This window comes from Eschrichtius robustus, chromosome 13 (genome assembly GCF_028021215.1).
Source record: "Eschrichtius robustus isolate mEscRob2 chromosome 13, mEscRob2.pri, whole genome shotgun sequence".
Taxonomy (NCBI): Eukaryota; Metazoa; Chordata; class Mammalia; order Artiodactyla; family Eschrichtiidae; genus Eschrichtius; species Eschrichtius robustus.
This window is the reverse complement of record NC_090836.1, coordinates 60,953,558-60,977,035: the sequence shown is the minus strand read 5'-3', so window position 1 is coordinate 60,977,035 and position 23,478 is coordinate 60,953,558. Positions and strand designations below refer to the sequence as shown.

Genomic DNA, 23,478 nt, shown 5'->3' with positions numbered 1-23,478 from the left:
AAATATATGACTAAAATCTAGTCCACAACCTGAAAGAACTCAAAAGTAGATGAGAAAGACAGGTAAACAGCTATCTGTATTATAATATGATGGATGTTATAAAAACGCAGAGGATGAAATGATTAATTAGTTCAGAAAAGGTTTCACAGAGGAAGTGACATTAAAGTGGGTCGTTGAAGGATGAAAGGTTACTCAGATGAATGGGGGAAGGAGCTTAAAAGGGCAAATCCTGGCAGAGGAAACATGAAAAAAAGCTGGTCTGTTTGAATCCTCAGTTGTCAGGTTGAAGAGTTTGGTCTTAATAAACAGGCAGTAGCAGACATAATGACATAATAAAAGTAGTGTCAGGAAAATTAACTTATCTGAGTTATACAGAGTGGCTTGATGTATGCAGAAACGGGAGACAGGAAGTGGCTATTGTACCAAGAGGTGATACGGTGATGATGTATTACAACAGGTGTTGCTGAAGGACTTTTGATTCTGAGAGATATTTTGAATGAACAATCAACTGACATTGATGCCTTGGTCCCCTTAGTGGATGATGGAGAGGAAGTACTAACAAATAACTACATGGAATGATGTGACGGAATTTTAAAAGATTTTAGATTGACAGAATGTTTTAAAAGGTAGGGGGCATGCTACTGACAGAAATGGAGAAGTGGAGAAAATTTTGGTTTGGAGGGCAAGTTAAAAGATGAGTTTTAGACATATTGCAAGGAATGTGACAGTGAACATTTAAAAAGCAATATGTCACAGGCAACTGAAAGTAAAAGCCTAGGTCTAAGATAAGGGGCAAGTGCTAAACAACTTTTGGCAAGAAACAGTAATCTGTATACAAATATAAACGAAGTCTCGGAGAGAAGCAACTCTTTTTAAAAATTATTTCTTACAATATTAACACTTCATATACTGGTATTTAGAAATATATGTGAAGGGAGTTATTAAAAATTCTTAACACATCATTAGATACACCTGAAAAAATCAATTCCTTGATGTCTCCAAATGGCTTCTGCCTGAACATGTCAAGATCTGAAGAGTCATGGTGATGGTGAGAAAAGAGGAAGTACTATTGGAAGGGAGGGCTGTCGGCAAGTTCCTATAGAAAGGCTGACTAATTTTAGTGAAGAGCAATACCAGGCAGACACTTTGACTCTTCTCATCAGAAAAGAAAGAAAAAGATCAAGTAATTTGAATCGAGATCAAATAAAGTCAGATACATCAAACCAGACAAAAAAGATGAGAGCAGAGCCTGAGCCAATTCAAGAAGTGGCGAGGCGCTCACAGGCGTGAAAAGAGTGGAAAAACATTCTCTGGGCAGACGTGGGTTACATCAGAGCAGCCACAAGGACTCAATTTCCTTTTTTTTTTTTTTAATTTAATTTCCTTTTTTAAAATTTTTACTGGAGTATAGTTGATTTAAAATGTTGTGTTAGGGGCTTCCCTCGTGGCGCAGTGGTTAAGAATCTGCCTGCCAATGCAGGGGACACGGGTTTGAGCCCTGGTCCAGGAAGATCCTACGTGCCGTGGAGCAACTAAGCCCGTGTGCCACAACTACTGAGCCTGCGCTCTAGAGCCCACGAGCCACAACTACTGAGCCTGCGTGCCACAACTACTGAAGCCCACGCGCCTAGAGCCCACGCGCCTAGAGCCCACGCTCCACAATAAGAGAAGCCACCGCAATGAGAAGCCGGCGCACCGCGACAAAGAGTAGCCCCCGCTCGCCTCAACTAGAGAAAGCCCCCGCGCAGCAATGAAGACCCAACGCAGCCAAAAATAAATAAATTAAGTAAATAAATTTAAAAAAATAAAATGTTGTTTAGTTTCTGCCCTACAGCAAAGTGAATCAGTTATACATATACATATATCCACTCTTTTTTAGATTCTTTTCCCATATAGGTCATTACAGAGTATTGAGTAGAGTTCTGTGCTATACAGTAGGTCCTTATTAGTTATCTCTTTTATATATAGTAGTGTGTACATGTCAATCCCAACCTCCTATATTTATCCTTCCCCCCCTTCCGCCCTGGTATCCATAAGTTTGTTTTCTACATCTGTGACTCTACTCTTGTTTTGTGAATAAGTTCATTTGTACCATTTTTTAGATTCCACATATCTAGGAGGATGGGTCTGAATATAAATGGCTCTTTCGTTATTCCTGGGAGAAAAGACAGGAACACTGCTGCAAAATTGATGAAAGAGTCCTAGACTGTAAGAAAAATATCTGCCATTCACTAGCTGTCTGACCTTGAGCAAGTTAATCTTTTCAGACCTCAGCATCCTCATTTGTAAACATATGTGGTTGTGAAGATTAAAGATAATTTGTTCTACAAATATTTATTGAGCACCTGCTATATCCCAAATGGTATGTCTGGTTCTGGGGATAAAAAGATAGAAAAACATGGATCCAACCCTCAGAGACTTTATCCTAGTAGAAAGAGAGACAAAGATGAAAACAAATATTGAAACAGCACCTACTATGTGTAGAAATGGAAGTAGGTTCAGGATATAGAGTGACTACACAGAGAAGGCTGTGATTTGTTCTGCCTGGAGAAAGGAAGGAAAGCTCCTGAATTGATAGTTCGAGTTGAATCTTTAAGGGGGACTGAGTTTTCTAGGAGAATACCACAGAAAGGGGCATTTTGGACAGAAAGGAATATCTGGGGAAAATCATAGAGGTATGAAACAGCCTGACCTGTTTGGGGGACTCCAGAGTTCTGCGTGGCAGAAGGCAGGGAGTATAATGGGGTAAATGACTAGTGATTAGTGCATAGAGACAGGCAAGAACAGAATTATCAAGATCCTCCATGGCAAGTTAGGAAGCTAGAATTAAGAAGTGACATCACCAGACCTACATTTAGAAAGATGACTATGAATACTGGAAAGCGGACTAGAGTGAGGAGCAACTCGAAACAAAATAGGACAATACAGCACAATTATGCAAAAATAGCACACAATATGGGCTTTATCTTTGTGATCACAAAATATTATACCATTATTTTTCTAAAATGTAGTTCAATTTTGTGATGACCAATGGTGATTCAACAAGGTATTTACTTTGAAATTCCAAAATGTATGAATCAAATATAGATTTAGACATAAATATAAACATAGGCATAAATATAGATATGTATGTAGATACACATAAAGATAACCAAATAGATACAAATATTTCCTTTTCAGTATTTTCATTAGTCTATTTAAAGCAATGTCTTATTCCAGTTTTTAATATTGACAACATCCTCCTGAATATAGATAAAGTCACTTTTCTAATCCATAGAGTCAAATGAACAAGAATGTCTGACAAAAATTATTTGAACAATACAATCTAATTCCACACATGTTTACTGATTGCTTTGTACACGCAACCTCCATATGTTAGAGGCTGGGGAAACAAATGAACTTGGGACATAATTCCTGCCTCCAAGCAACTCCCATTATGATAGGGAAGATAGACACACGTACAAATCCTTCGTGCTATTTGATGGGTAACGTATTAGTAACCAAACAAAGTACTATGGGAGTAGAGAACAGAGGGAATGTTACGGGTAAGAATGCTTTCAGTGTCTATAATCATGTTGATTCAATTTCAACTGATCTATCATAAAGAGAAGAAATTAGATATGTCATTCATATTTTGTGTCTTTGGAAATCTATACTACCATGAGATAAAGCCTTTTAAGATTTCATAGGTTAAACAAAATGCCACATGAGTCATTACTAATCTGAACCCCTTGCTTGCATAAGACTAGAACAAGGATACAGGTATACCTAGCATTGCATATTTTGGCTTTTTCACTCTTGTTCTTCATGACTTATTCAAATCAGGACAAATTAAAGGAGAGGAATACAATACAAAATTCAAACAAGAAAAGCAAACATATTGGAGGAAAATATACATCAGGTTTTATTTATGTGATATGGTATCTCTGTGACGCCGCAATTATCATCTTTTGTAAACACACAACACAATGCCATATTTGTAAAAATTATAAATTATTTGGATTCCAAGTCTCTTAAAATATTAAAAGAATTTTACTCTGTAATTTTATATTTCATCCTACTTTTATAAAGTTCTAAAATGTCCAAAAGTATTTTAAGCTTTACTCAGTTGAAAGTTAGCTAGATGTACTTGTGAAATATAATGTCATTATTTAGCTGATTAGTTAACATTTTGTAGATAGCTAAATCGTACTGATAAATGAAATAAAAGTAAAGATGTAGTGAAAATAAGTGTTGCTTCTATATAGTATTTCTTAAAAATTAACATTTCAAAATCTCATGTTTAAAATACACATGCCTAAGATGTTGATAATCATTTTCATGTGCAGCTTGTTAAAACAGACCACTTATATTAAAGTCACACTTATGTAAACACACATATATGCAGTAGGCATTAAAGAATAATTTTAGAAATAATCACCATTAATGCCTATAATAAAACAAGCACTGTATTGAAAATTTTACCTCTGTTTTTGTCCACATAACCTTTTACAGTAAGTGGTACATGAACATAATTATCTGTGCAGATCTCTATTGATATAACATTATTCTGTGATTTCGCCTGAGCTTTACAATAAGTAACCAAATGTGTTCTATACACTCTTATTTCTTTTAACTATCAACTACATTTCATTCACTGCCAAGCCACAAACGCTTTAAGATGCCTTAGTCAACGCACTAACTAAAAAAGCAATTATATCTCTAGAAGACTATCTTGGATGACTTTATAAGGCTCTCATAACCCCAAATAACTCCCTGCTCACGTTTTTAGGAACTGATATACTCTCAAACATGGCTAACACAGAGAGAAGGTGGGTTAAATTGTGAGTCTCTTCAATGACTACATCCTTCAGCTGCCTTATGTTTTGTTTGTAATATCCAGCCTGAATGTGTCATGTCTAATATTATCCAAGATGTGACACAGCTAAGGGAAAATGCTAAGATGAAACACAAAATATACTGCATTGTAGTCAACCAAATTCTGAGCCTTCTGCATACTTACTCAAGAACCTTTAAGATATAGCAATATTGATATGGTAGAAGTCACCATCAATTAGTCGTTTACATATTCATTAATTATGATAATCCTAGGTCTTACAGAACAACCTTGAATGTGCTTCAAATAATGTCAATCACAGTAATAATTATGAACAGGTTGTCTAATTACATAGCTCATTCTGATTCTAGCAGCCCAAAAAAATCACTGTGAACAATCACCATATGCCATGTGCTTTTATATAACCCTCTTAAAATGTTCATATCATATATTTTTTCAGATTTCTTGACATTTTTTCCTTCTGTTTTCCTTCAAACACTTATCCAATGTAGTTTTATATACTTTTAAGCTCAATATCCTTTTTATTTCAATGAATGAGTTCTTATATAGACATAGAAACTGCTTATAATCTTTCATAAATTATTCGTTGCCCATAATTTCTTTTTTTTTTGTTAACTTTTGACCAGAATTTTATTATTTGAATTCCTTATAGATGCTATACTTTGGGTTAAATGCTGAGAAATGATGGTAAATAAACAGTCCTTAACTAATGCAGCATATTGTTTAGTGGGGGAGACTTACTTCCTCTTCTTTGCTAATTAACGTGAACTCATACCCACTCTTGTACATGCCACTTCAGCATCCTCTGCATAGAGAGGTAAGCTTCTTCACCTTTTCAATAATCCTCTCTCTACTTTGGCAGTAAGAATCTTTTCCTCTATCTCTATGCTTAATTGTTTTGAGTAGCTGATAAGACATTTCAATAAAATCAAATTTGCCAGTTTTTTTTGATACTCACACACCTGTTTCTCACATCCATCACAAGAAGTTGCTAATATTTTCAGACACATCAATAATAAGCTAACAAGGCCCTATAATATTTGATTGATAAAATGTAATCCAGAGTATTTTTAAACACACACTGACTAATCATCTTAAACAGATTCAATTTCTACTTAAATCCTAATAGAAACTTTCTTATACTATTCAGGTCTGGAATAATTCCAAAAATAGGCTAGCCAACTCCCAGAAGTCATTACCATGATTACCAAGTAGCTAGTTTATTTTATGTTATTTCAATTTATGAAATAAATAATAATTCAAATGACCTTAATTTTGTAACAAAATTGTTATTAACTTTATAATGAAATTTATTAAATAACATTTTTGTACTTTAATTTCAATATTTAGTGATATAAATGATCAGTTCATCAAATAATCTAGCTAAATAAAACTTTACACTTGTTGCCAGATCACAGAAGTCTGTATACTTCCAATGAAAATAAAAAGCATTAATTTTTTCAAATTTAAAAGATTTACTAACTCATAACAAACAACTCCAGAATACATAGAGTGCTATGGCCCAAAAAGTTAGCCAATTCAGAAAGGAAAGTCCACATTTATTCCCAGACCCTATATATCACTGTATCTCAAAGTAAGCTACTATAACATTTACAGACTGATTATAAAATTAGCAAAGAAAATCTTTACTACTCAAAATGCAAAATCTGGACTAGCAATCCATTTATAAAGTGCAAAAATATTAAAATATTAGCATTCCAAAGTCATTCTAAAATGGAACAGGTGTACTCAAAAGTATTATGTGAAGGCAATTTCTTTGCTCTTATTAATTTTTAATATGTGATTCACAAGATACTCCACTGGAAAACATATTTTGGACTCTAAGAGTAATACCATTATACTTAAGTACCTAATAGTAATAGTAATATTTGTAGTAAGAAGAAGAAGAAGAAAAATGTCTTAGAGTTTTAATACTATTCTGTGACAAAAACAGTACAGGTATTTCATACATATTTTGAAGATGGAGAAACAAGACCACACAGCTATTAAGTGTCAAGAGAGTCAAAAATTTGGGACTTCCTCGGTGGTCCAGCGGTTAAGACTTTACACTCCCAACGCAGGGGGCATGGGTTCGATCCCTGGTCAGGGAACCAAGATCCTGCATGCCACACAGTGCGGCCAAAAAAAAAAAAAAATTAATCCACGGGATAGGTAGAAATAAGGAATCGATTCATTCTAGGAAACTGTAAAGTAGCATTACTCTGACAAAAAATTATTTAACTTAATTGGTAAAATAGATCTATGAGACTCTGAGGACTCTGGTGTTCATACTCATGTGTGTTCCCCGTCTCTAACAGAGAAACTTGCAAAGACTGGGCGTCCAAAAAATGTTTGTTACATAATGAAAAATGAGTGAGTCAATATAGATTAATGCCTGGAAATATTTTGTAAATTAGGGGCCCTAAAAATGCCAGCAAAATGCTTAGCCACTAATAGAATAATATCATTTTGTTGTGAGAAGCCAAATCATTTTCAGGCCTAGGAAGTGATATAAACCATCATCTCTCAGAAGAAGACAAAGGTTCCAAGAAAAGCACCTTATGGTCTTAAAAAGTAAGACAAAGAAACACGGAGAGTTTTTATTTTTAATTAGTCATCTTCAACATTGTATTGTGTTTAACGTCCTTCACATTGGACTGATCGAGTGGATAGTCGGGAAGAGAATGTAATTAATGCCAAGTTTTGCACTTTAGGAGCAATCGAACTAACCTTCTCTTTCATCAGAAAACTTGGGAAATAAATAATAAATAGATGAAAATATCGCACCATCACCACAAGCACCACTACAACCAAAAGTACAGAAATATTTTTTTTAAAGCACTTATCTTCCAAGCAAAGCTGAGAAGCTTAGGGAAAGAACAGAACTTAACTGAGCAGAAAGATACTCAAATTCTAAATAAAAATAAATAGCTACTGTAAATCTAAGCAAATATTAGAGAACATGTTTGATCCATGTAATATAAAAATAATAATAGGTAGCTAAATTTTCTTCCTGTTCCATTATTTGGCTAATCCTCTGAGACTTACTATGCTAAATTTTATTTTCCAAACATATCTATGAATATGAACAGTCTGATTGAGATTATGGATCTGTGTTGTTGAGCTACTGCATAAACAAAACAACTTCTGACAGAGGCATGGTTGGTCAACTAAGAGCAAAAAAAAAAAAAAAAAATTCCACAATCTACCCACACCTTCTAACTGAAACCACCACACTAAAGATAAAATACAGTGTGTATAAGAAGCTGATATATAGCAGGTCTCTGCTAATAAGCCATGAGGTTTATTCCATAGAAATTAGCAAAGTGAATGTCTCATTTTGGGTACTTGATAATTCTTTGAATGAATTAATTAAACAGAATGAATGAAATGTATAACTGAATGGAATGGCAAAAAAGTGGCAGCAATCCATCAAACTAGTCTATATAAAATTAATGTTAACAGCACTCAGGAAAGACATCATTGAACTATAAATAAAATCTTGAGAAGAGAAAATTTTAAATGATTAAAGGAGTTAATTGGACACAGGTGGATTTGAAGTAGGTTCTTAGAGAAAAAAAAGCATCCCCACATATCTTCATTTTTAAAGACAAATATGACAAAGATAACACTCCAATCATTAGAAAGAATTTTATTTCATTCGTCCCAGGGAAAGGTAAAAAGCTAAAAATATAAATAGTTTCAAAAGGGGCTTACTTAAATCTGTGAACAGTAGATCCACAGAGGTTATTCAGCTCAGTGTCAAAACATGTTCTACCCCAAATCATCTTTTTGGATTCATGGTTGAAGAGAGCTGCCTGAGTGGTGGCCTGTATGGTAGTCTAGACATTACCACACTCTCAGACTCTTAAGAAAAATGACAGCAAAGATGCGTACTCTCAAGATACCTATCAGAAGGTCTTACTCTATTTCACAGTGAATTAGCATATGTAAAGTGTTTAATGGTACACAGTAAATGCTACGTAAGTCTTTATTATTGCAAGTGTTACTGGAGTAATTGAAGCAAAATCTTCATCAACCTCAAATTATTGCTTTTTGCTTTCTCTTGACAGGAAGCTCCTTTATATTTTTTGACTCATATAACTTGAACTCACTACTTTCATTTATCACATCCTTGTCTAGCAACATCTGAAGAGTGTTAAAGTAACCTTGATGAAATGGAAAAAAAAAAAAAAAGTCCCATAAAGTGTTATGGACTGAGACCGTCACTCCTTGCTTAGAAATGAGTGTGTTCTAATATCTTTTAAAGCATAGAGCTGCCTGGTTAAGGATGATTAATAATTAGAAAATTAATGAATTATTCTTTGGTTGCCCTCTTAGTCCCCAGCTTTCCTTTTTGGTTGTGTTCATGTTACAGATTTTGCAAAGCAAATTCTCTTTAACATATCTGAGATGATACTGAACGATATCAAGTGTTGAACAATTCGTGTTATCATAAGAAGATAAACGTTTTTACCAAGCGTGGTAAAAGAGACAGATTAAACTGGTATAATCTGCTATTGCAAATCACAAGTATTTGAGAACAATGATGTCTAACAGAACATTTCATCATTTTGATATAAATTTTTGACATCATCAATTTTTTTGTTCATCAAGTGATGTCTGACCATTTTTAGCAAGTTGGAATATTTTGCTTGCAAACTGCTCTTACCTAAAAAGGGAATGAATGGGTTAACTTTTCCTACATTATTTCTAGATGTGAGAAAGGACAACCCTGCATTATTGTTAGGCTCCAGGTTCAGAAGAGTTTTCTTCCTACGCAGTGTCTAATCCTGTCAATTTATTGGTTGCTTTTGAAATTCCTAAGGAAATGCAGAAAGACCTTGACACCATGCAAACCTGAACACAGTCTTCGGAAGAAATACTTTATTCTGAAGGGAATGCTCATTTGTCTTTTGTCTCCATGTTTAAAATATACAAAACCTGAAACACTTAGTGTCTTTCTGAATATAAATGGTTTTTTAGAAAGTCATCCTTTAAGAACATACATGAAATTTCAATTTGCAGCTTTGTTTTAAATTTTAGAAATTCACATAGTAAAAAAAAAAAAAAAAAAAAAATGAGGTAATGTGACTAAGAAGAACCTCCTAGACATGTACCTGAATGTATAGAAGTATATATGAATATATGTGAATATGAATGAATTATGTTTGCTTTTTCTTCCCTTTCTAAAGATATCTTACTTAATAAAACCTAATCTTCCATTTGAAGCAGTAAATGAAGCAGATTTACCTTTTCTGAGACTTAACACACCTTGATAACAAGCTTTTCAAGTTTCCATTTCCCAAACAACTGTGAAGCCAACAATGTCTTGATTCTTATATAAGAGCTATAAGTGTAGACAAAACAAATGTATGAATATATTATAAATACTTCAACTGTTGTTTTATCCTCAAAAATATATTTGTGCCATAAAATTTCTAAGTCAGTTAATGTGCATCAACGGTTAACAAATGACTGGCCTTATTCATTATAATAGATATCCATAACAGGGTTACCAGAGCATCAGTAAGATCGCTTGCATAAAGCACAGAGTCCTAAAATGAGAAAATATTAACCCAATTAGTTACTGTATTAGCCTTAGTGAGAATTACTTTAACATGCTAGTATAACAGGTGCACTTCCTGTTTTCACTGTTCTTCTTTGCTAGAAGTTCTTAGTATCTCTTCAGTCACCATTAGTTAGAACCCAAGTCTCTGGACTGATTCTTAACACAGACATCCTTTTTTGGATTATCCTAATTTGTATACTCAGTGTTAGTCTCATTCTCAATGCATTGGGCCTATGCACCTCAGAACTCCTCCTATATTCAGACCTGAATTCTATGAGACCCTTTCCTCTAATGGTACCAGCTGCTGTTCTCTTTGCAGCTCTTACTTCCTCTGTGGAATTTCTTTGTGTTTGTTATAGGCCTATTGTCCGCCAAAGCCCCAAACTTTTCTAACAACTAATGATAAGGAAAAAGCAACCCATTCTCCCAGAATAGAAGGCTACAGCTCCCCAGATCCTCTCAAATAAGAAAAAAAATTCTTTCTCTTCTTTAAAAAACAAAAGTTGATGTTTTCAGCACAAAGAGAAACGACTTGCAGAGGGGTTCGGAGGGAAGAGTAAAGGGAAAGCATAAAGAAGAAGTCTATTTTGAAGACCGCGACCCCCAGGAGACCCAAGCGAGCACTCCTTCTACTTTTCTTCTAGTCTTTCAATGTAAATGTCACTTTTAAGCTACTGAGAAGGATCAAAAATACCACAGACCCTCGGGACTAGCCATAAGAAGCTTTTAAAAGGTTCACATTCAATATGTCAGTCATCTGAGAATAAAATATCATCTACCAGTTGAAAACAATTGGATCACCTTCTAATCTACTGATTTCTCAGGAGTAGAATACTATATGTGGATTTTTTATCATAACAGACAAAATACAACTCTATGGAAAATCACATATATATGATGTATGTGTATATACATATACACATTTATTTGGTATTCAGTATTTATAAAGTAAGATTCTAAAATAAATATTTAATTCCCAAATGGTCTATCTTTGACACCATAGCCCTCCTGGGCAATATATTTTGATATTGATGAATCATAGGCAATAGTACCAATGTACCAACTACTGTTGAAATGTATATTAACTAACTTTGAAAAGCATGTGAAAGCTTTTTTCCCTACAGACATTAAATCAAAGATGGACTTAAGACATGAATAGCTGAACAAGTAAAATATTAACCAAAACAATTTTTTCTCTCTCTAATTTTCTATTTTTCCTTCTCTTGAGTAGTAGAGTGTTTATTATTGTTTAGAACAATTAAGCAGTATATCTTTACATTTAAACTGGAAAAAAAATTGAATTCAATAAACTCTGTATCTATTTCAGTTTACCAATGATTTTCTCAACTTCTTTTTGAATAAAAACAAAATAATCTAAGAAGTAAAGGTAATTTTATTGCAATGCCTATTAAATTTAGCAGGCAATTTTTGTTGGAGCACATTAAAATGATACTGAGTCTAATGGCAGAATTCACTTTTACTATTTTAGTCCTGCCCATGATAAAAACAATTGAGAACATTTATCAAAGTTTTGGGCAATACACTTTGAGATATCCTAAGTATTTAGCATAATGAAGTTTAGTTGCACGATTCTCTATTAATAGTAATCTTTATGCCCAGGTATGTGCCCTCATAAAAATTTAGGAAGAATTCCCAGTCTGCAGAATTTATCAGTGCATAAAGTTATTGCTGTGTAAACCTCCTTAGCATCCCAAATTATTTAATAAAAGAACATACACTCATGTTGAATAATTCTCATTATAGCAAGTACGTCCTTACAAGGCTACATTCAGGAAATTAAAGGTTACACCTATCATATAGATACAAATTATAGTAAAGACCTGTGCAATATGCCCAAGGGATATGATTTTGCCTGCATCGGCATCAGGTCTGTAAAATAAGGAGTTCTTCATGGTATCATTTTACTATTCATCCTTTTCCTGTATTAAAGCTCTTTTATCATAGACTTTTTCAAATTTAAATGATAAAGAATTGTTGAAGAATAGTAACTAGGCAGCATGAGTCTCTTCTTTTCTCTCTTTGGAGGGCCATCAACAGCATACTGTAACTTAATCATCCAATAATGTTGTCATTAACAACCAACTTTTATCAAATAACATCAAGCAAAAGGACTACTCAACCTATGAAACCTAACCCCAGCCCTGAGCTGAAGAAGTTGCTTCTGTTGATCTTGACACTTCTGTTTGATGAATGAAACATGATAGAAGGCTTATGTTCCTATAGAATAGTCCATATTGCCAATAGAGATAAGCATTGATTCGGGGAGACTGAGTCTAGATACAAAGATTACAGAAAACTTTTTGTAATCTATACATAATTGTTAGAAATCTAGGGTGTCAAAATAGATTACTAGGGTTGGAAATGTTAGGGTGTTTATACATAAAATCAATGCCCCTTTGTAATGGAGCATTTATTATTTTCCAGGTCCATGTTACCTACTCACATTTGTATAGCGGTTCATGCATTTCAAAGACCTCGAAAGTTATTTTATCTTCACAAAAATTATGTGTGCTTACCAAGTCAGTATAATCGCCCCCATTTCTCAAATATTAAGGGTGAGTCAAAGAAGTGAAATGCCTTTCTTGGAATCTGAATTTCTTCTTGCCTATCCATTTCCTGACCTTATATCAAACTACCTGTAAAGGCCCGTATCTATAAAATTGTATAGTTGATCAGTTTATTGGGGAACAAAATTTCATAGTCGTTTTTATTCCATGTAGTGTTTTTAATGTAAAAACTGATTATTGCTTTAGCAGAAACTGACTGTAAACACATGCACACACATATATACAACCTAAGATTCTACTAAAAGTTAAGCAGGCTACACAAGTATACTATCCTAAATCAGAACAAGAGCTTCCTTAACAATACAGTGTAATTCTGGGCTTCCTTATTGCTATTCCATCGAAGGTAGACTGTCATAGTAATCTCCCTAGCAAACTGAAATTGTATTTCAGTGCTTGAGCCTTGGTGTCTAAAAATAATTAAAGCACTGTTTTTGAGATTAGAGGCAAAAGAGGTCAGCTTCCTGAATTTCTTTACTTCTGACACAAGCCTGACTTCTGGTTTTTCTAATTTAGGCTAAGTTCTAGTGAAGCTCAAGCCTTGTTCTCCTAGGTGAGTTTTTGTGCTTATCACAACAGTACGAGTTACTGCTAACACAGCCATCACTCTGTGTTCTTCCTAGTATTTCTTTCACTCTTTTGCTGATGCCATTATGAAAAATAGTGCTGACACAGCCTTAAAGTCACTTAATATCCTTTCTTACTTATGTGGCTAACTTAGTCCTAAAATTTTGTTTGCAAAGAAGATATTAACGATCCTTGGAGGAGAATTTGTTTAGAGTCTCTTCTTATAGGTTTTATAAATTTAGTATATTGAGGTACTGTACAACCTAAATTGAAAAAACTACTAAAAAAGCAAAAGCAGCCAATGATCAGACAGTATTTGTAATCTTTAAAATCCGAACATAAAGAGACATAATAATAAAACCTGTTTTCACTATTGCCTAATTAATTGTGATGGGCCTTATTCTTTCATTTCGTAGTTTAATCCACCATTAATTCCTATTTTTGATGATAACATACGGATTAATATCCTAACAGCCCAAGATTTTTATACTTCCAGTGCATGGTATGTATTCTGTTAAGGACAAATTCTCAGATGTGTTATTTACACTCTATATTCATTTTCAATATTTCTTATAAAAATGTTCTCCATTTATGACTTAACTGATAAAGATAATGAAGGAATATACAAAATTATTCAAAGACAAAATCCAGTATGAGGACATTGAACCTTGGGATTCACTGCCATGCTAAAACCATCAAAAGCTGTCAGTTTTCACCTCTAGTATAATTCTGTTGATTCCTTTTTAACCTAAGATGTGTTTTTATAATGATGAATAGAAAGGATTTTGTCATAGATAGCTGAATGAGCTGAAAAAAATGAAAAAGCTTACCTATATGAGTAACATGCCATTTGTAATACTAAGATCTTTTAATATTGAAACATAATAGAATTATAAATCAGTAATAATCCACAGCATAGTGAAAATTAAATGATAATTTTAAACAAATTTGGTTGAAAGTCAACTAAAAACCAAAATATATTTTTATGAATATTTCAATATCCTTAAACATTTCAGTTTTCAAATTTCATATTTGTTTAAAAATTAATTAATATTGATGGTATTGATGATTTTTCTTCAAAGTTCTTTAAAGGCATTTTTAATTAATTTTAATGCCATAATAAAACAGTTCAAAGAAGATTTTTTAAATTGTATAATATATACATGCATACCTAGATACATAAGGCTAAGTAAAATTAACTCATACATTTGTGCAAATGAACCATGTTGCCTTTATAAAATATAAGCAAAACTGGATAATTCAAACATATCAATATGATATTACAATTGTAACATTTCTTCTGAGATATGTAAGATCACCTTTCTTACTCAGCAGGAGTTGGCTGAATTTATGGTAGAGAAGTTATATCATGACTTACAGACATCTTTATATTTTACCTTGGTTTAAATACTATTCAGATCATACTTGTCATCATGACAGATAACTAGATAATCACATAATAATTTAAACATCAAAAAAGAGTGGTGTGAAATAAATATATATAATCATTCATGCTATGTCACAGGTGAAAGCTTTTGAGCTTCTGGAAGTTGACAAATGTCAGTACTTTGCAACTTTTACATAGTGCCACTTAAAATAAATTTAAAATTCAAGTTCCCAAACAACATATACCCTGGGTTCTACTCCATAATAACATAGTCACTTACTGATTAATGGAAGCTTATACCAAATGAAAAACTTACTTTAAATGACATATAGAAATCATACCCTCCCTCCACTTTTTCTTCTAGGATGTTCTAGAACATCACTGCTTAAGGTACAACAAATCCTACTTCAGGTCAGACGTACAGGTATGGGTATAATGTGTACAACTCTTTGTAGTAACCTCTTACTAAATCATTTAATCCTAAAGTAAAAACAGCAATAATGCATCAAAAATTTTCGCTAATTTTTGAGTTCATCACATTGAAGAAATATTAAGTTCTCATTTTTCTATATATTGAAACATCCTATACACTTAAAATATAACTTATTGATTACTGTTACCTTCTCTATTTTAAGGGATAATTTATCTTTGTTATCAAATACTGCAATCTAAAATATTTCTAGTTAGAAAACTTGTACCATTTTGAAATCAGCGTATAACCAATCAGATTCTATTTAGTTCTAATAAACAAAAATCTTTTGGAATACTACTGTTTACATTTTGGGTTACTTTTCCTTTATTGGATAGCTAATTTTTTTTTTTTCATGCATCGGTTGGTATTTTCAGTCACGTCTGATGATAAGATAAGCCCAATGTAACACAGGATCAACCTTTCACTTAGAGTTCCAAACAATTAAAAAGTGCACTTACCATGTTCCAGCCGGGGTAGAGGTAGTCTGTACCAACAAACTCAAAGTAGTGAGCAAATCCCTCCTTCAGCCACACGTCTTCCCACCACACAGGAGTCACGAGGTCACCAAACCACTGCCGTGACAAATGAATGGGCATCAGATAAAATCGCATCTATCCCAGAATTATTTTATCTAAAATTAAATGTATTAAACTATGATTATCACAACTGGAATTCATTCCCCAATTGATTTTGTGATCTTAAAATACGTTGTGGCAACACCATTGATTTATTTGACTACTTGGATGACACTAATTTTCTATAAATGCATTCAGGGAAGAACAAAAATAAAATGTTCAAGGAACACAACAAGAAAATTTAACCTGGAGAAGAAAGGGCTCAGGGTAAAAAAAACTGACAACAGCTGTCTTCAAATATTTGAAGTCCTAGTATATAGAAGAAGAAAAGGCTTGGGTCTTATGGCCCTACAGGGGACAAATCAGTACTAATGGATGGAAATTAGGGTTGTAGATTGGTAGACATTGCTAAAAATGCAGGAGACCCTCTAACAGACTGAAATGGATGAACATGGAAAATACTACCTCGAGAAGTGGTGAGCTCATCACAGGAAGTACTGAAGCAGCGCCTTCCAATGGCAGAGGCAATTCACAGACGACATCGGCTGATTGAAGGAACTAATAAGGGCTTTAAGATGCTCGTGCACACCTGACTCTCCATGATTCTATGATAATGAGGGTTGGACCAAAAAAATCTCTAAGATCCCTTCAGGAAAATAATGTTGTAATTTATAATTGGTGTTTTGATTAGATCAGGATACATAACTCTGAAATCCTTGCTGAGTTCACCAAAGCTTAAAGGAATTCTTTTTTCATTAAAAAACAAAACAACAACAACAAAAAAACATTATATGCGGGAACTATCCTACAGACTTGGGATTGAATGATGAAAACTCAGACAATGTCCCTTCTCAGGCAGCTGACACTTTATTGTGGAGGAAGGGACAATGAGGTGAGATAGAAAATAAAAAATAAGCAAATGAACAATACAATTTCAGATCTTATTAAAGTGCGATAGGAATGGGGGACGGGTCACTTTAGACTGTAAAAACAAAAAGATTCTCTCTAAGCAGATGACATTTGAGCTCAGACTTTAATGATAAGGAGCCATGAGAAAGCCTTAGGCAAGAGGATTATAGGCATTTGTAAGTAACCCTTAGTGTGAAGACTCTAAGTGGTAGTGAGTTATTTAAGAAGCAGAAGGAAAAGGCAGTCAGACAATTATCAGATCATAGCTTTACAGCTTTAGGAGCTAGAGGAAAGAGCTTGACGGCTGAGCATTTCAATATTAATAAAGTATCACTTACTCAAGAGGATCTCTAATAGAAATACAAATAAGAGATAGCTCTGAATATGCTGATGGCCACAAAACAAATGATATTTAAAACATTTTCTGTTCTTGATCAGAAAGTAATGTTTCTTCTCCCTTAAATTGAAAGCATGTCTTAAGAATTGTGGCAATAAATAGGTGAGGAGAAACGGTAATGTAGAAAATAATTCGGCAATGATAGTGGAAATTATTATGTGTTTCTCCCAGCTTCTGGCTCATTTCCTCATAGTAAGTAGCCGAGCACCACTAAGCTAGAACAAGAAAGTAACTGAGAATCTGGAACAAATGAAATCCAGTTCTAGAAACAATTATCATCAGTGTGTTCTTATTTCAACAGAACTCTACATGTAACTCGTTTCTAGGAACGTTCAAAAAGGACATTGATTTGCGTCAAAGAATTGTATGTTTAGCTGGAAACCATTTTTAGCACAATAGAGGAGCCCTGGTTATCTCTGCAATGGATCCCCTTAAGTCTCTGCAGCAAGGAACACATGCCCAAGCTGACCAGCATGACAGGTACAAACATCTACAGGTTCACTGCAAAAGGCTGACATATAGGTAAATGGTCATATGGCTTAGAACAATTTATCACGAAGTCCCTATTCATGTATTATCATTTAGCTGTTCAGCCTCTTTTACTGACAACGTTTTCCACCTCACTCTTTCTTAAGGTTTTCAAGCTTTTTAAAAAGATTTTGGGTTGGTAACAAATTGAAGTTGTACAGTATCACACTGAGATTTCTGGTGTTTCCACTTAAAAACTATCCATAGTTTCTGGTAATCAGGACAAGGATTGCTTTTTATTAGCACGAACGTTTATTTTCAGTTATTTTGTTCACTAGAATCGAGATTCTAATAAGCATTGTGAAATCTCTGTAATATCTTCTGCTCATGGTAAGAAAGTGCATAAAATCAAAATGAAATTAATTTTATCTTAGCTTCACGATAAAGCTGGCTAATTTACATATGAATTTCTAAACATGCCAAGACAAAAAAATATCAATCATTTGAGAACAAAGAGGCTGTCGCAGAGTTAGTGAAAGACTTCCTAAGTGTCTGTGTGATGGGAGAAGGGGAATAACAAATTGATTTCAGCAAAAGCAAATTTTGACATGTACACAAAACTCAGCTGCATCTTTCAGCAATGCAATAAATCATTGCACTCACCATATATACACACCAATAATCACAAGAAAATAGAGCAAGGTTGACAAAGAATAGTGAGTGGATAGGGTCTCCAAAGAGGCTGCTGGGTAGCAGTGCCATCTCACTCCTCCACTAAACTGAATGACAGTTACTTATTCAATACGATCCGTGTGTTTGCTTTCGTTTGTGTCGTCATTTGAGAAGGACAACCTATCTTCCAAAAAGAACTACACGGTGCTCTATACAATTAAAACTTAATTGGGAGGAGAATAACTTAGCTCCTAATCTAAGTATCTGAAATCATTCTACGTTCTCGATAGTTTGCAATTATACTTACACCTGATCCTTTTTCTCATACCTGGTGACATATCTCATGAACAATGACCATGGTGACATCCAGCAAATAAGAAATAGATGAAACACTGGGATCCAGCAGTATTCTTTGTTCCACAAAAATACTTAGTCCCCAGTTCTCCATAGCAGCATACGGGTGCTTAGGCACAGCTAAAAGATCTAGAAATAGAATAAAACAATTCCAAAGGCTTTAACAAACATGTCAGATTCTAAATTCATATCCGACAAAAGTCCAGAAATCCTAATTAGAAGAAATACTTGCTCTTTCTCAGTAATTTTTTTTTCTAAATTAAACTACCTGCCATTTCTACGTGACAGCAGAAATATAGGCTATCACTGTCAATGCTGGCCATATCCATCCATCACAGTTCATTTTCAGACCCAGTGCGGTAGGAGGTTGGAAGTATCAGCACCAGTATTGATGGGCCTATCCTAATAAGTTGCAGAAAGTCAAGGAAACCAAATGCAGCGGGAATCTACAGAGTCCAAAGGCATTGTGCCTTCTAATGAAAATATATTCAGCTCAGTGCAGTAAATGCTGTACTCTTGCTTTTACCTCAATATTGTTCAAAAGAAAACGTCTCACATCAGTTTAAAAATCTGACATGTCATATTTCTAATTGCTTAATTCTAATGTATTTTTTGAGTTCTGTTAAAAATAAAATATTACATGTAAATATAGCTCAGATAGAGAAAACTAAAAAAGTAGATGTAGTGTCAAAAGGACTATTGAGGGAACCTGCAGACTCTGGTTCTGGTCCTGTCTCCACCATTAATTAAATATATGACATCAGTAAATCACTTAAATTTCTCAAGACCACAATTCTCTCACCTATAAAATAAGGTTATTGGACGTCATGATCTCTAAAATCCCTTCCAGCTCCGAAAATCTATGATTAGATGATTCTAAGATTTGTGCTTATTTTAAAAGGTTGTAGAGGTATTATCAACGTTTGCTTAAGGTGACACAGTAAGTACATGCTTTGATGCACTCCCTCTGCTCAAACACATAGCAATGATAAGTAAAATATTAAAAGGAAAAACTGCAAATCATCTCCAGGCTTGAAAATAAACCTCTATAAACCTCTCCATGGACCAGAAATGGTACATAAATGCAAAGCAGTGATTGCATGTGAAGCCACGGGCAGTGGCATTTGGGAACTGGATCCAGCAGGGTCCACCGGAGCCAAAGGCATCTAAGCCAAGCTGACAACTTGTTGCCAGGGGCTGAGGTAGGGCATGCATGTGCAGAAGGACTGAATATAGCTGGTGCTCAATGCTGCTTGGGAAAGCTAGAAGGCGGCAATGTAAGGATTCGAACCCAGGCAACCTGGCTCCACTTCCCCATATAAACCCTGGACTAACTCCCTAGGATGCTAAGAAAATAATGGTACAAAAATGTTTCCTGCAGTATTCTTCGTAAGAGTGAAAAGAGAAAACTACAAGCCTTCCACCAAGATAATTGACAAAGAAACTGTGAAATAATTCTAAAAAGGAATACCATACAACCACTGAAATAGTCTTACCACTAGATTCTAACACTACATGTATCAACACGGATAATCTGAAAAACATAATGCTGAAGGAACAAATAAGGTGTAGAATGACCCTTACCATATACTACTTAAAAGCAAGCAGAATAGTACCATAGATTGCAAATGGATACTCACACATTCACACATATACTCAGACAGATAGTCATGGTAAAATGCACACACAATCACACACATATAGGAATGATAAACACCAGATTCAGAATTATGATTGCTTCAGAAAAGAAAGAAGGAAGAAGGAATGAGGGACAGTCTCTTAGGTTCCTGGAGCCAATTTCAACATGTGTGCATGTGGGGTGGGGACGTGGGAGGGTTTGTCCCACACCATCTATAAGTAATTCTTGGATTCCAACAGAGTGACCCAGTATTCAACTCAATTCCAATACCATCTACCCAAAGAATCAGATTCCACAGGTTAAGGGTTCAGTCCTACAACACTGCACTCTCCATCCCTACTTCAAAAGCCAGTCCCAAGCCCAGGTTGTTACCTGTGCTTCTGACCTATGGACTAAAGATAAGTCAAGTATGGCCCCTGTATCCACTACATGGAAACATGACAGCTTAACAGAAAAAATAAATAAAGAATAAAAAGTCTTGTGAAAGAGAGAGAAAACAGATTTAGTTGGAGAAGTTCTTGAAAGAGATAGTATCTGGGTTGGACTTCCAAAGATAAATAGGATTTCGACAGGCAGACAGAGGTACTATATGCATTCATTTATACAAGTATGTATTTATTGAGCATCTCTTTTGCTCAATACAAGCATTGTTTGTTCTGTCATCCAAGCTCCTTGCTCCCTGCTCTCATGGCACTTATATTTATTTGTGGGTGTGTGTAGGAAGACGAGGTTAATTAACAAGTAATAAATGAATGAAAGAAATTTAGTAAATGATAAATGCTACCAAAAAATAATAGAGTAAGACAGTGATTGACTGGTAGGGTGAAATGAGTGGAGTGTGGTCAAAGCAGGCATCTCTAAGGTAATCACATCTCACCTGAGATGTGAATAATGGTTGAAGCTAGCTGTCTGAAGATCTGTGGAAGTATTGATATATTGTTCTAAGAAGAGGGGACAAAAAATGCACAGGCCCTAAGGAGGAAATGAGACTAGCATATTGGACAGAATGAAGGTTGGTGTGGCTGAAGCATATAAAGGAGAAGAGTATAGATGTGAGAGTTATACAGAGTGCAAGTACATAACAAACAGACATACTTCTGCTTAAGATTTTACCTTGAGACCTTCCTTAAATATGAACAAACTAGGCAATAGAACAACATTGCACCAACTCTGCCTGCCACCAGCAGATGGCAATAGCAGTAGCAGGTCTGGGGCCATTTACTTGTAGGAACACGGGGACTTATGAACAAGCCTGTTGCAAAACAGAGGCACTTCTGTTTGCTGAAGTTCTCCAAGAGCCGAGAGTAGTCAGGTCCCCAAGACTAAGTCAACAAATCAGGCCTCACACTGGGATATGGAGTGGCTCAAACGGCACGGAGAGAAAATTCCAGGCATGGGCCAGAGGCGAGTCTAAGAGTTTGGAATAAAGAAGGTACAGCCAGGGGCAGTCATCAGACAGCAAAAACCTGACTAGCAGCCTAAGCAGGTGTGGTGAGGGGGCAGCTGAAGGTTGGTGCCAATGATCTCAGGCAATGGTGACCTAAGTGGGCAGCTGGTGACAGGTTGGTTTCCAGAGGTCTAAGGGCAGAGAAGTCAGACCCAAGTAACGAAGCTGTACTTCAACCAGACAAAGACTCTTTTTTTTTTTTTTTCACACACACACACACACACACACACACACTGTATTTTATTTTTACAAGAGATAAATAGACTGACACCAAGCATTGTACATGGATGACCACAACAAAAGCAACAATGATTGCAATTACCAAACATGAAACACACTCATACTATGCCATAATATTGACATTCAGTCCAGTAATCCTCCACTGTAACAGCTCCTTTACTTTGCAGTGAAAATTGATTTGTATATTCTTTGCCTCTGAGTCCTTGTGGGATTTTTTTTTTTTTTAATTCAGACAGAAAGTCACAAAAATTATACTCATCCTCATCAGTTCACTCAGTCCCATGTAATTAATTTTTTTTTCATCTTGATCTTTTGTTAGCACTTTTATGAGTTCATCAGTTTTTTATTAGAGTTCTGAAAATGCTTATTCATTCAGTTCAGCAGTACAGTCAGTTACCAGAAACCTGTACTCAGACAAAGACTCTTGAGCAAATGGAGTCAGATTCAGATAAAGTGATTGAGAACAGAGTAAAACACAGAGGGATCAAGCACAGGAGGCAGCTTCTCAGATGTTCACAGGCTTTACAATAGATACAGGGAACCACGTCTATGGCTGGCAGAAAGAAAAAAAAAAAAAGAAAATTTTAAAAATTAGATTACGCTACTACAGACATAATAACCTTCTATCAAATTACTGAAGAAACTTGGATTTTGTTCTAACAACTATTGAGGGATAATTTAACTGTGTCTCTCTGCTCTATACCTTTATCTCATAAACAGTTCTATATTTTAAGAACACCTTCAGGAAGCATATATCCACATAAAGACTTGTACACAAATGTTCATAACAGTTTACTTCCAATACACCCAAACAGGAAATAATTCCAATGTCCATCAATAGATGAATGGATAATGTGTGGTATATCCGTACAATAAAATGCTGTTCAGCAATAAAAAGAAATGAGCTATCAATACTTGCAACAACATGAATGAGCCCCAGCATAGTTATACTGAGTAAAAAGGAAGAAAAAATATATATGTTGTATGATTCATGTCACTTACATAAAATTTTAGAAAATGCAAATTAATCCATAATGTCAAAAAGCAGATCAGTAGTCACCTGGGGACACAGATAGGAGGGATTAAAAATAGCAACAGGAAAGAATGTCTCTATGTGTATAACTGAGTCACTTTGCTGTACAGCAGAGATTGGCACAGCATTGTAAATCACCTATACTTCGATTAAAAAAATAAATTAAAAAAATAGCAACAGGAAACTTTTGGGGGTGATGGATACGCTCATTATGGTGATGATTTCATGGGTGTATACATATCTTAAAACATCAAATTTTACACTTCACATATGTGCAGCATACTGCATGTCACTATACCTCAATGAAGCTGTTAATATCTTCAG

At 34.7% G+C, this 23,478-nt stretch overlaps 1 protein-coding gene across 1 annotated transcript in view; it reads right to left on the bottom strand.

Annotated features, from left to right (window-relative positions):
- Positions 1-23,478, bottom strand: part of TRHDE (thyrotropin releasing hormone degrading enzyme) — a 394,881-nt gene that overhangs the window by 162,451 nt on the left and 208,952 nt on the right. The window contains exons 4-5 of the mRNA XM_068560705.1: positions 18,770-18,924; positions 15,879-15,992 (exon numbers count right to left, since the gene is read on the bottom strand). Coding sequence (XP_068416806.1) covers positions 15,879-15,992; positions 18,770-18,924 — 269 coding nt within the window. The remainder of the gene's footprint in view (positions 1-15,878; positions 15,993-18,769; positions 18,925-23,478) is intronic.